At 42.2% G+C, this 13,825-nt stretch overlaps 1 protein-coding gene across 5 annotated transcripts in view; it reads left to right on the top strand.

The window, feature by feature from the left end:
* Window positions 1-13,325, top strand: part of AKT2 (AKT serine/threonine kinase 2) — a 58,177-nt gene extending 44,852 nt beyond the window's left edge. For all 5 annotated transcript variants that reach the window (XM_075836083.1, XM_075836079.1, XM_075836081.1 and 2 more), the window contains exons 3-14: window positions 2,335-2,469; window positions 2,561-2,672; window positions 3,113-3,272; window positions 4,641-4,772; window positions 6,536-6,601; window positions 6,693-6,761; window positions 7,020-7,142; window positions 8,611-8,739; window positions 8,971-9,185; window positions 9,500-9,587; window positions 9,946-10,048; window positions 11,617-13,325. In XM_075836083.1, coding sequence (XP_075692198.1) covers window positions 2,335-2,469; window positions 2,561-2,672; window positions 3,113-3,272; window positions 4,641-4,772; window positions 6,536-6,601; window positions 6,693-6,761; window positions 7,020-7,142; window positions 8,611-8,739; window positions 8,971-9,185; window positions 9,500-9,587; window positions 9,946-10,048; window positions 11,617-11,696 — 1,412 coding nt within the window. In that variant the 3' untranslated portion in view covers window positions 11,697-13,325. The remainder of the gene's footprint in view (window positions 1-2,334; window positions 2,470-2,560; window positions 2,673-3,112; window positions 3,273-4,640; window positions 4,773-6,535; window positions 6,602-6,692; window positions 6,762-7,019; window positions 7,143-8,610; window positions 8,740-8,970; window positions 9,186-9,499; window positions 9,588-9,945; window positions 10,049-11,616) is intronic.
* The last annotated feature ends 500 nt before the right edge of the window (window positions 13,326-13,825 follow it).

Raw genomic sequence — 13,825 nt, 5'->3', positions numbered from 1 at the left:
ACACACAGACAGACACACACACACACAGACAGACACACACACAGACAGGTTTTTTTGGAAGCCTATGTGTGATGTAGGCCACTGTATGGCATATGTCACCGGAATCCATTTAACATATAAGTCACGGGCTTTCCAATAGCTTTTCATGACTTATACGTTAATCAGACACCATTATAATCTATTGTGATGGATTCTGTGACGGACGCCTAACAGTTGCATCCATCGCCCATAGGCTATAATGGTATCCGTTTAACGGATACATAGTTGAAATGGGTCATGAGAGTTCATGACGTATCCGTTAAGCGGCTACCATTATAGTCTATGGTGCTGGACACCGATGTTAGGACATCTGTCACACCCTACCTGTAACATCGGGAACCTTTCCTGGCTTATACGTGAAACGTGAGTCATACAGCGTGGTGTACACAGTCTTAAAGGGGTTTTCTCAGAAAATTATTATATTTAAAGTAGTTTAATATCCTGCGTCCACCTTCACCAGCAGGTAGCTGTGAACACGCGTGTGCCGTGCATGTTCCGTTCCCTGCTCTGCATCGGCGCTGCACACTGAGACCTCCTAGAAACACATTGGTCGCCTCACAAGGAGGTATTCATGCGGAGCACCGATGCGGAGCAGGGAAATGAACGTGCACCGCACATACGTGTCCACAACTGCTGGTGAAGGTGGGCGCAGGATTCGGCACGCATTAGAAAAATTAGCGGGCGCTACCGCTGACCCCAGTGTAAGTAATCTCTGCAAATAAACAAATACACTTAATTTTCACATGTTCTTTAAAGAGGCTCTGTCACCAGATTTTGCAACCCCTATCTGCTATTGTAGCAGATCGGCGCTGCAATGTAGATTACAGTAACGTTTTTATTTTTAAAAAACGAGCATTTTTGGCCAAGTTATGACCATTTTCGTATTTATGCAAATGAGGCTTGCAAAAGTACAACTGGGCGTGTTTAAAAGTAAAAGTACAACTGGGCGTGTTGAAAAGTAGAAGTACAACTGGGCGTGTATTGTGTGCGTGCATCGGGGCGTGTTTACTACTTTTACTAGCTGGGCGTTCTGATGAGAAGTATCATCCACTTCTCTTCAGAACGCCCAGCTTCTGGCAGTGCAGACACAGCGTGTTCTCGAGAGATCACGCTGTGACGTCACTCCCAGGTTCTGCATCGTGTCAGACGAGCGAGGACACATCAGCACCAGAGGCTACAGATGATTCTGCAGCAGCATCGGCGTTTGCAGGTAAGTCGATGTAGCTACTTACCTGCAAATGCTGCTGCAGAATCAACTGTAGCCTCTGGTGCCGACACGATGCAGGACCTGTGAGTGACGTCACAGATCTGCACTGCCAGAAGCTGGGCGTTCTGAAGAGAAGTGGATGATACTTCTCGTCAGAACGCCCAGCTAGTAAAAGTAGTAAAAACGCCCCGATGTACGCACATAATACACGCCCAGTTGGACTTTTACTTTTCAACACGCCCAGTTGGACTTTTGCAAGCCTCATTTGCATAAATACGAAAATGGTCATAACTTGGCCAAAAATGCTCGTTTTTTAAAAATAAAAACGTTACTGTAATCTACATTGCAGCGCCGATCTGCTGCAATAGCAGATAGGGGTTGCAAAATCTGGTGACAGAGCCTCTTTAACTTTAAAATGGTTTTCCTGGGATTACCCCTTGTAAGCGATACCAAATACAAAAACTTGACTAGTAGAACTCCTTTCCCTTGAGCTTGTACTGTCCCATATCAGTTCATTTTATCTCCTTCGCTCTTTTTTTATGTGAAGCACTAAATATGGGGTGAGGGGTGGTGTTTAAAGGAGAACTCCACTTTTGGACAACGTTCAACATTTTATGTATATTCCAACTGTGAAACATGTTTTCTTTATTAACAATCTGCTTTTTGACATGATTTTTAATCCTCGCTCAGACAGATGGCTAAATTCAAAACTCCTGTTTCCAGTGAACAGTGCATTGTGGGAATTCAGATAAATCCTATACTTAGAGCTAAGCTGTTGGGTTACATGAATATCTGGAAACCTACCGCATACAGATTCCAAACAGCAAAAATTTTGACTTGCCTGTTAGTTGTAAATAGTCATGAAAATAACACACAGCTCAATATCCGTGCAAGATAAGCAATTAAATCAACTATTTATATCGAATTTAACTGTGAAAACAGTGAAACATTGTCAAAAATGCTTGGTCTTTGGCTGGAGGCAGCTTGCTGCAGCAGAAACCTCCTTACTACAGAACAGGAATGAGATTTTCCAGTGTCTTTTTTTTGTTTAATAATTACCCATGACCTATGCATTTATCTTTCCGTAGGTGAATACATAAAGACCTGGAGACCCAGGTATTTCCTTCTGAAAAGTGATGGCTCATTCATCGGCTATAAGGAAAAACCCGATTCCTCAGAACACAGCGTGGCTCTCCCTCCTCTCAACAACTTCTCTGTAGGAGGCAAGTCCTAGAATCCATTAACCAGTATTCGATAGTAAACCCATTGTACACATTTCAGACTGCTAGATAGGTAATGTCCATCTCTTCACAGAATGTCAACTTATGAAGACAGAGCGGCCTCGGCCCAACACCTTTGTGATCCGATGTTTGCAGTGGACTACAGTCATTGAGCGCACTTTTCATGTGGACACCCCTGATGAAAGGTACCAGGCCAAGTATTCGTCTCACACACTGCAAGACAGACTGTGGGTAACAAAAACGTCACTCTGGTGATCGGTCTATAGACTGCAAGTTCCATCATGCCCTGCAATTTCAGTGTTCTGAGCATGTGCCAGGCTTGGGGGGGGGGGGGGGGAGGATCGGCCAGTGATTAGATGCTGATCTCAGGAGTACATACTAGGGTTTTTTGTACGGTCTATTCCACAGTTTCCGTTTTAATGCTAAGGAAGTCTTGTCGCCTCTGAAAATTAAATTATTTTTTTTTCCTCCCATGTTGGGAGTCCCCCTCTTGTCTTTTGAGGGGGTTTTACATGGAACGGCATTTCACCATATATTTTTCTTGTACGGATCATTCATATTCTTGCGCAAGTTAATCGTGTCCTGACTCTATCTGTTGGTAATAATCACATTACTTATTATATAGGGACGAATGGATGAGGGCGATCCAAACTGTAGCCAACAGTTTAAAGAATCAGGAGAATGAGGAAGAGGAGGAGGCCATGGATATCAAGTGCGGTTCTCCTAGCGACACACCAAGTACAGATGAGATGGACATAGCCATGTCCAAGGGACGACCCAAAGTAGTAAGTTTTATAAATTGCAGAAGTCTGATTGGCCGAGGGCGATATCCCCAAATTGAAAGACTGTAGCTGTCATAAATGTATCATTTTTAGAAGCATATCTTTATTAAGCACACACACAAATAACACCATTTTGACCATAAAGACATTTAAAATGCACAGAAGACAAACAATAAATGTAAAAATACAAAAATAAAGTGGGTGGAAATACTTTAATACAGCCAAAGGTATCAATACTAAACCGAATGAGATATATTAGGCAGATAAACAGTTCGCCAAACCCCCACCTGAAATTGAAATGCGTTTTTCGCTGCCAAGCTTCTTCTGCTTTGGTCTGAGTTGCATTTACTGCTCAGCGCCAGAAATCTCTTTACCTAACATTGCGGCCACTTTAGTTCTAGAGATCAGTAGGGATCCCATCAGACGGACTCCACTGATCATATAGTGATGGAATATGCTACCGATATGCCATCATTTAGGTGACAAAACGCTTTTAGAAAAATAAATCTCTGCCGCCTTCTAGATGCAGCACCACTCTTGATCATAGGCCGTTTCTGGTATTGTGGCTAAGTTGAAATACCAGACGCTGCCTATGGATGAGTGGCGATGTTTCTGTAAGAAAGCAGCCATATTCTAATATTCTACAACCCCTTTAACATCAGGAGAGTAATACCCGGTGTCTTGAGTTTATGGCTGCAAAGCATGAAAGCAAAATTCATACCATAAAAACAGATCCACGCATTCTATATAAATTAAATTTTTCAAATACAGAATAATTGTACTATTTAGAATGACTCCCTTTATGATTGAGTGAAATGGTAATAAAGAAGAGAACCGTAAGGGGGGCTGCAATTGACTTCGCAACCAACAGCAGAATACAGTTTGCCATTTATGGAGCCTGTATCCCTCCTATTGAGCAGGAGGCAGGGGCTGTGATTTCAACGCAACTCCTATTCTTCAATATCGGATTACTTTGGTTTATAAAAGGAGCATTGGGATTGTCTTGTGTTAGACCATTCCTATTCGTTGGATAAGTCCCCTGACGATTAGCTGATCACAGGGTTTCCTGGTATTGGGATTCCCAGCAGTCACCCGTAATCTGTGGCAGCAGGTGTTGAATTCTTCTTCAGCGCCACTACAGGAGAAATGAAGCATTACATTGTGTCTATTGAGATCAATTGGCTGTTCATGTTCCTCCATCAAGAGAGATGCACGTCCCCTGCTAATTAATGGCGAGGTATTTTACAATGGACTTCCTAAACCAAACAATCCTTGTTAAGCCCATGCAAGGTGGACAAGTTTGTTTTTAATATCTTCATAGTTTGCTTCTACTTCATTTCTCATGTATTTTCGTGTGTGACCCGTCTACAGACAATGAATGATTTTGACTATCTGAAGCTGCTGGGAAAAGGAACCTTCGGAAAAGTGATCCTGGTTCGAGAAAAAGCAACAGGTCTTTACTACGCCATGAAGATCTTACGAAAAGATGTCATAATTGCTAAGGTAAGTGCGGGACGTGCGATTTCCTGGCCTGAATTTAGTATCGCAGATATTACCATAATAATGTAAGCACAGATAGCAATGCTCTGTGTGCTCTGAACTTCACAAGATCAATTAGAACTGCGCCATTTCGTTGTCCAGGATTATAAAAACACGGCTGATTTCTTGCGAAAACCGTGCCACACCAGGCCAATGGTTGTCTTGTACTGCAGCTAGGATTCCTAGAAGTGAACACGGGATGTGCTGCCGACAATGATGCAGACTGTAGAAGGACGAACGATCTACTTCGTCCTCATACAGTACAATGATTGCTCCATGTAAATGGAGCTAAACAAGTGCCAATCGATGTGCTACATCGTCGATCGGCACTTGTTTACTTAAAAACCCATTTCTATGTTTAAAGGGCTGTTTTACAGCCCCCGAAAATGAATGATCTCATTCCCAGTCTGTATATTGACCCTGGATATATGTATCACCCTTATCAATCTAGTTATATTACTTTGAACCTTCATCACCTCTTATGTCGGACACTTTATCTCATTATGCACCTAGATATCTGTATTTGCTTTTGTGACTGCTGCTTGGCGTTGAGTGCTGCTTCTTATTTTGCAGAGTACTTTTCCTGCTCTGCTTTCCACCGCTTTATTCCATAATGTGTTGGCCAAACTATTACAGTTGTTTAGGTGCATTCAGCAGCACTAAATGTAATCTGTTTTTCTATTCATTATTATTAGACCTCTTAATTGTCCATAGGTTGAAAGATCGGCCTTGGTGTCTTCTATTCCTTCGTCTGTGTAAAAGAAAAACTCCAGTTTCACCCTATAATTCTGCAAGTTATCAGATATATGTTGATATACAACCCCTGTTCTTATAGTATAAATCCTCTTACTTTTTGAAATTATTTATATTTTGTTTTACGACCCAGTCACACATCCTCATGTTTTTTCTGTTCGAACATTCCCACTTTCATTGCTTAGTGTGGTGAGTGAATGAATGAGAGGCTGCAGCATAATTTACCACACGTGGAGGCAGTATATGATCTGTCTACATTATTTATAGGGAGAAACAGGTTGGCAGTACCAGCGGTTCCTACATCATTTATAGGTAGAGACAGGAAGGCAGTACCATCTGTACCTACATCAGTTATAGGGATACAGTACGATCTGTGCCTACCATATTTATAGGGTAAGACAGGATGGCAGTGGTATCTCTACCTACATCATTTATAGGAAGAGACAGGGAGGCAGTACTATCTGTGCCTACATTATTTATAGGGATACAGTACTATCTGTGCCTACTCCTACGATATTAATAGGGTAAGCCAGGATGGCAGTAGTATCTCTACCTACATCATTTATAGGAAGAGACAGGGAGGCAGTACTATCTGTGCCTACATTATTTATAGGGAGAGACAGGGAGGCAGTACTATCTGTGCCTACATCATTTATAGGGATACAGTACTATCTGTACCTGCATAATTTGAAGCAGACACCGGAAAGTAGTACTGTCTATGCCTACTTGATTTTGTAAGCAATAGTATGTACTGCTCCCCCTAGTTAGATTTATACTGAAAACTAAGCAGTGGCCTCCTTGTCTCTTTTGCTATATGATGGCACCCAACAGCTGTAAGTGCATATTAAATTGCAATACAATTGTACTAACAAATATAAATGCAAAGAAGGCACGGGTGTACCTGTGGAAGGAGTGGATTATAATGCAACACAATTGTGTACTATAAGTTTAAGCGTTTTCTGTTGTGATTTTAGGATGAAGTGGCTCACACAGTTACAGAGAGCAGAGTCTTGCAGAACACACGGCACCCCTTTTTAACAGTATGTATCTTATAGTAACACTTATTTGGAGTTCCTGAATTCTGATGGTTCATTGCTTTGCAAATTTTCTTACTTAAATCTCTTCCTCTAGGCTTTGAAATACGCGTTCCAGACAAGTGACAGGCTCTGCTTTGTAATGGAGTATGCTAATGGTGGAGAGGTACGATATGGGGACAGTATGTTGCGCTTAAAGCCAATGTCTGAAATGTTGGAAATATTTCATGCTGTTCCTGCAGTATATCGATATAACATTGACATTTAGACTAAAGAAAGTAATACGTGATGGTGTATGATAATGAGAATATATGGAAATTGACATGTCAGCTGTCTGGATTGATCAGTCAGTAAGATGGTACAGAACAAATGTTCCTCCTTTATATGGAGCATTGCTGAGTAAGGTGTTTGCGTATATCAACAGCTGTTCTTTCACCTGTCTCGGGAACGAGTCTTCACGGAAGACAGAGCACGGTTTTATGGTGCAGAGATTGTGTCCGCCCTGGAATATCTCCACTCCAGGAACGTGGTGTACAGAGATATAAAGGTAACATTCAATCTAGGTAGAGACCTCTGCTTTACAATGTTGGGGTGTCCTGACAGTGAATATACATTACTACCAGCCAGGACTGGATGTCTATTCAGAATCCTGACACTTCTGTAGCGTTTCTGTTAGATTTACAGCAAGGCAAGCGTAATCTCGAGAGATTACGATGTAACTTGTCATTTAAAACTAGATTATGCTTGCCTTGCTGTAAATCACAGAGACGCTACAGAAGTGGTCAGGATTCTGAATAGACATCACGTCCTGGCTGGAGGTAATATATATTCATTGCCATGACACTGCAGTAACGTTACAGTGTGTTTATGTGGCTGCACCTAGCGATATAGCTGTGTAAATGAATGGGGAGAAGTATATGACGCTGATTGGTCAGCGTCATACACTTCTCTGTACAACACCCACTTAGTCAAAAAGTAAAACACGCCCAGTTGTCCATTAAGTAACACTGTTTTCTAAATAAAAAACACTGGTGTAATCTACATTACAGCGCCGATCACATCATGTACAATATAGGCCACTTATCATGTGGTGACAGAGCCTCTTTAAAGCGATTTTTCCAACCAATAAAAATTTATAGCCTATCCTCCGACTCCTGGGACCCCCGCCAATCAGCTGTTTTTGAAGGGGGTGCAGCGCTGGTATGAGCACTACTTCCCCTGCATTTCTTCTTGCTCACTGTGAATCTTCACTTCAATGGGAGAAAAGGCTGCAATACCTGTGAATCGCCGCTAAATGTGTGTCGAAGATTTACAGTGAGTAAGAAGAAACTAAATGGAAGCGGCAGTCGTACGAGCCCTGCGGCCCCTTCAAAACAGCTGATCTGCGGGGGTCCTGGGTGTTGGACCCCGACCCATGAGCTATTGATGGCCTATCCTGTCATTTCTATTGGCTGGAAAACCCCTTTAAAATATATTCAGTTCATGAAGGACATTTACATCCTTTTAGATTTTAAGGGGTTTTCTGGGTTAACTTTGGTAGTTTTATGATAACGTTGGGGGTTCAATTCCTGGGGTCCCCACCAATCAGCCGTATGAAGGGGCAGCAGTGTTTGCCTGGAATGCTGCAACCTCTTTATTTCAGTTAGATGCGGCCTCATCACTACTGTAACAGATAGGTTGCTGCCAAATCCATGTGGCTATGCTTGGTACTGCATCACAGACCCATTCAAGTAGCAATACCAGACGCGGATGGGTACATGAATGAGAGCGATACCATCAGCCCCGACTCTCTGCTGGATGGACAGTCCATCAATGTTATATCCTGGAAAACTCCTTTAAGATAACCGGATTTGTTAGGACAAAACAGTTGATCCTTCTTTAATACACGACTTCTGAGAATTTTGGATGTTGTTCAGAATCCCTCTTTTCTATGAATGGAACTTGCCTTCTATTTCCAATGCTGAGATTCTATAAGTGTTTTTTTTTGTTTATCGCACATTTCTTGACTCTCTTAGTTGGAGAATCTCATGCTGGACAAAGATGGTCATGTCAAGATAACAGATTTTGGACTTTGCAAAGAGGGGATCACAGATGGGGCCACTATGAGGACATTTTGTGGCACCCCAGAGTACCTAGCTCCTGAGGTAAGTGCGTGTGGACATGTATGCTGTATATTTAGAGAGATTGTGTGATATGGAGAGTTATGTTTTACACATATGAACCCTGTGTAATAGTTTTCCTCTCCTTGCACTGTAGCCTTTACTACGGGTGGGTGGTAATAACACAATAGAAGGTCTGTATGTGCATAGTGAGCCCTGAGTTTGCCCCAACCTGCGATTATAAGGGATACTGATGAAATGTGTTCTTACCTCTAGGTGCTGGAAGACAACGATTACGGCCGAGCCGTGGATTGGTGGGGATTGGGAGTGGTGATGTATGAAATGATGTGCGGGCGATTACCCTTCTACAATCAGGACCACGAGAGGCTATTTGAGCTTATCCTTATGGAGGAAATCCGCTTCCCTCGCACCTTAAGCCCCGAAGCCAAGTCTCTTCTGAGTGGTCTTCTGAAAAAAGATCCAAAACAGAGGTACGTTGTGCCCATATGGTCTATGTATAGCGAACTCCTCAGATAGGGTACAGATATCTGTGCATTGTTTTTATATGCTCTCTGGTTGACGTATACAGACGCCATGAGATTTGTTATATCTACTGAGAAGTCCTCCTATTGCAGATTGCTACTGGAAGTCTTCCTTCCTTGTAATGGAAATTTAGAAATTACCAGAGTACTGAAAGCTCCTGCTGGACTGTCAGAATATACAAATGTGTAGCCAAATCATAGCTGGGATGTCAGGCCTAACAGAATTTTACAGCAGTAATAATTGGTTGCCATTCTGTCGTCAGACTCGGAGGTGGCGCCACTGATGCCCAAGAAGTGAAGGATCATCGGTTTTTTGCTTCTATCAACTGGCAAGATGTGGATCAGAGGAAGGTTAGTAGAGTGCACAGTGTCGATCATGTGTCTTCAGCAGAAATTGGTTAAATGGGTTTCCAGAATTAGTAAAAATAGTCTGTTTTTTTTTTTTTTTTTCTCAAACAGCGCCACACTTCTCCTTGGACTCTGTCTGGTATTGCAGCTTATCCCGATACACTTGATTCAGGCTGAGCTGCAGTACCAAACGCAGCCCAAGGAGAAGTGGGAAAAGAATCAGGCTATTTTACTATCCGGCGATTTTTCACATCGTGGTCCTGATACTAAAATAGACAGCGGTTGTTCGCCCACTTTGGAAAATATACGTGCTTATGGAATTTATGATCATCTGATTAATCGTTAATTGTTTTGCATTTAGCTCACCCCACCCTTTAAACCACAAGTCACCTCTGAAATCGACACCAGATATTTTGACGACGAATTTACAGCTCAGTCCATAACAGTAACGCCTCCAGACAGATGTAAGTAAACACTGCAGTTCCCTTAAGTGTATGCATTATTTTAAGGAAATCCTTCGATGTGGTGGTTCTTGTTTTTGAAGAAGTCATGAGTGTCTGCCAGTCTTGGTGGGCATTAAATTGTATCCCTATCACGCTGAAAATGCTGGGATCAGCCAACACAATTCTAATGTCTATGGGCATTTGAGTACATGGTTAGACCTCATGCATGTGGCCGTGCTCGTAATCACGGTCCACGATTGCAGGTACGGACAGCCACTTGCATTTTCGGCCCGTGCTCTGATATAAAGTATGGGAGCACGGTCCGTAAAAAGCAAAAGATAGGACATGTCTTATCTTTTGTGGAGGCTTTCTACGGTCCGGACACCTTCCCGCAAACATACGGGAAAGTGTCAGTGGGCAATAGAAATTAAAGGGTCTCTAATTGCGGTCAATTACGGACTAAATCTACAGTCGTGTGCAAGGGGCCTTATGCAGTGGTCCCTCGAGTTACATTATGAAATGGTTCCGCACGACTATTGTAAGTTCAAAATATTTTAACTTGAGACTATAATTCTATGGAAAATTAGTAATTGGTTCCAAAGTCCCCAAAATGTCAACATAAAAGAAAAGATGATTAACCCCTTCGCGCACCTGGGCGTGATGGCATGTCAAGGTGCGGGGGAAGAAGTATGGAGCGGGCTGACCCGCTGAGCCCGCTCCATACACTGCGGGTGTCAGCTGTGTATTACAGCTGAGACCTTGGACTAACGACCAGGAACAGTGATCGTGCGGTTCCTGGCCGTTTAACCCCTCAAATGCTGTGGTCAATAGCTGTCTAGGGGCCTAATAAAGGCTTAACAGGAGCCTGTAAAAATGACTATACACTGCAATACAGCTTGTTCAAATTCCTTAGCGGGACTAAAAAAATCGTAAAAAAAAAATTCGTAGTGAAAAATATTACAAGTTTGAAAAAAAATAAGAGGTCCCGGCAGACAGTGCAGCACTGCACACACTAAAACCCTACTCCAGGCTGCCAACGTTTATATATGTGACAACTGCTCAGGGCATCCCCAGTTGGAATGTATATAGCCGTATGGCTGTCGTGAAGGGGTTAATAGTTTTTCTCACTGGTGGTTTCGTTGCTTATCATTCGGTCTGCTGTAATGGAAATTACAGAGCCAATCTGAACAGGCAGTGTAAAGCATGGGGGAGGTATAGAGCTGAGACAGATGTTTAAGCGCAAAGGAAGGCTGAGGTAGTCTGAAAGGGGTTGTTCCAGATTAAAAATCATTCCTAAGAGCAGGAAAGTGATAAAAATAGATAATACTCATCTGTTCAATCCCCCGCCGCTCCAGCACGCGCTCACCTGTTTCCATCAGCCACATAGACATCGAATGGTGTGGCAGGGCTCATGGCTATAGGGCTTGAGCTCCCTTCAAACTGCTTCTCATTGTGATTGTGCATTGAGGAGGAATGGGGGGGGGGGGGTTTGGGGTTTCATTTGGACAGGTGTTTTTAGTGGGAGAACCCCTTTAATAAAGATTAAGATAGTATTGTCTAAAACTGACCCTTGTGTATTTCCATTGCAGATGATAACCTGGATGCCTTAGAATCTGACCAGCCGGCTCACTTTCCCCAGTTCTCCTACTCGGCCAGCATTCGGGAATAGCCTTCCAAGGAACGCGCGCGCGCACATGAGATGTGAATTCTAAAGACTTTCTACTGAAAGAAGTTGGAGATAAACCTGTCCCTTCCTGAAACGGGGCAGTAACTATGTATACACCTACCGTCCCCAAATCCTCAATAAGAGACTACGTTTTCTTTTTTCAAAATTTACTCAAAATACAAAAAAAATCCCCCCCCCAAAAAAACAAAACTATTTGCTATACAATACGGACCGTCATGATGGATTGATCATCTTCATATCTTTTTAATTGCCTTTTCCTGCTGGGGCGTTACAGGATTCTAAGCCATAGTGTTGAAGAGACACAGGAAAGCCATCCCAAAGTCCTTAGCAGCTACTGCCTCCTACAAGGGACCCGCTTAGCCACACGCGGCGTCCTGCCCTTAGAACGGTACCATGATTTCGTAGATGTGCTCCACGGGTCTACCATTTGTGCATGTCATGGTAGGGAACGTAGGCTGTAGAGTGTCCAGACGGTTAAGTGGGTCTGATGGGGCTCTTTCCACTTGGTCGGTACATGGAGCAAACCTATAAATGTATTCAAGCATTTCCCTTCACATATTTGTAATCGCCCGCACCACATCCTGTTTATGTCTGCAGATAATTTCATGGCCATATGGCGGGGCTCTAGTTCACTGCCATCACTTATTATGTTATTGGCCTGATACTTTGTAATTAGGGTGTGTACACCTTTAACTATGGTGTGTATACCTTCCTGCTTTTCACGAGCATGTAAGTGGCTTAGTTTCAATAGCTGAATGTATTCACGTAACTTTCCACCGACCCAACCCCCTCCCCCTAAACAAAAATGGAATTTCGGGTCAACAGCAATAATTTGTTTTTCATCTTGTGTATAATGTGTTTGTAGCCCTTTAAGAAAGATATTTTAGTGATTTTTTTTTTTTTGTTTATGTCCACATGGCATAAAGAAGATGTTTGACACTTTATACTTCACCACGTGGCAAGAATCAAGCAAGCTCATTGGTGCAGAGCTTTGTCAGACATATGTCCCGCCTCTGCAAATCTGAAAGGAATGTACCATTCATAAGGAATCCTTCAAAAACTTGGGGGTGGGGGATTTGTTTACTATAACCACAATTTTCCTGTAAAGAGTATTATTTTTAAACAGTACCAGACAAATAATAACTAAAAGCAGTAGTCGTTTCGGGAGCAATAATTCTCTTAATTTAGCGAAAGCTGAATTTGCTCTTAGAAAAGTATCATTTAAAGGGGCAGTCCCATGTGCCAGTTCGAAATGTTTTTGCGAATACTTATTTAATTTAGCTTGTGAATGTACTATTTTTTTTTTTTAATTTTTTTTTTTGGGGGGGGGGGGGGGTGTCATGTCTTTCTAAGTTACGCTTGTAGGTATATTTTCAATTAAAAAGAAAATGAAGAATATGGAGCATTGAAAGATGTTTATGGTACTTGGGACTGGCTCTTTAAACGTCATGCTGTATTTGGTGAATGCCTCTTATCTCAGAGATGAATTAAATGTTTTTATTTCTTTTTTTTTTTTTTTTTTTTTTTTTAGACATTTGAGATGAAAACTTTACAATTGACTCATTACTGTCTTTTTCTGGATAAAAAACAAACAAACAATATTTTAACAAATGGCGTGTTTTTTTAGGTAGTTGATCCTATTGGTTAGAGGATCACATAGGGCAGAACGGTTAGGCCGGGATGACACGTACGTTTTGATGCAGTTTTTGGCTCCGTTTTGAGCCAAACAGTAATGTGGACATTGAAGAAAGGAGATTCTTCAGTCTTTTCTTTATTACTCTCCTTCCTTTTGGATCCAATACTGGCTTTGGCTAAAAACAAACTGTGCATTAAAAACTGCATCAAAACTGTGTGTGATCCTCGCCTTAAACTGCTATGCCAAGTGCAGGACCAGAGAGAGCAGTGTCATGCCCCAGCCCCTCTGGCCCAACATTAGGCATAACACTGAATCCGTTCTGCCCAGAGTGCTTTTTTTTTTTTAAAGGTTAAATAATCAGACCTATTTTTCTATTTATTCCCCAGAAACAGCGCTCCTCTTTTCTATAGGCTGTGTTTGGTATTGCAGTTCAGCCCAACTCAAGTCAATAGGGCCAAGTTGCAAAACCAGATTC

This window comes from Rhinoderma darwinii, chromosome 8 (assembly GCF_050947455.1).
Source record: "Rhinoderma darwinii isolate aRhiDar2 chromosome 8, aRhiDar2.hap1, whole genome shotgun sequence".
Classification (NCBI taxonomy): domain Eukaryota; kingdom Metazoa; phylum Chordata; class Amphibia; order Anura; family Rhinodermatidae; genus Rhinoderma; species Rhinoderma darwinii.
Note: the sequence above shows the minus strand (reverse complement) of the source record. Positions and strands in the feature narration are given on the sequence as shown.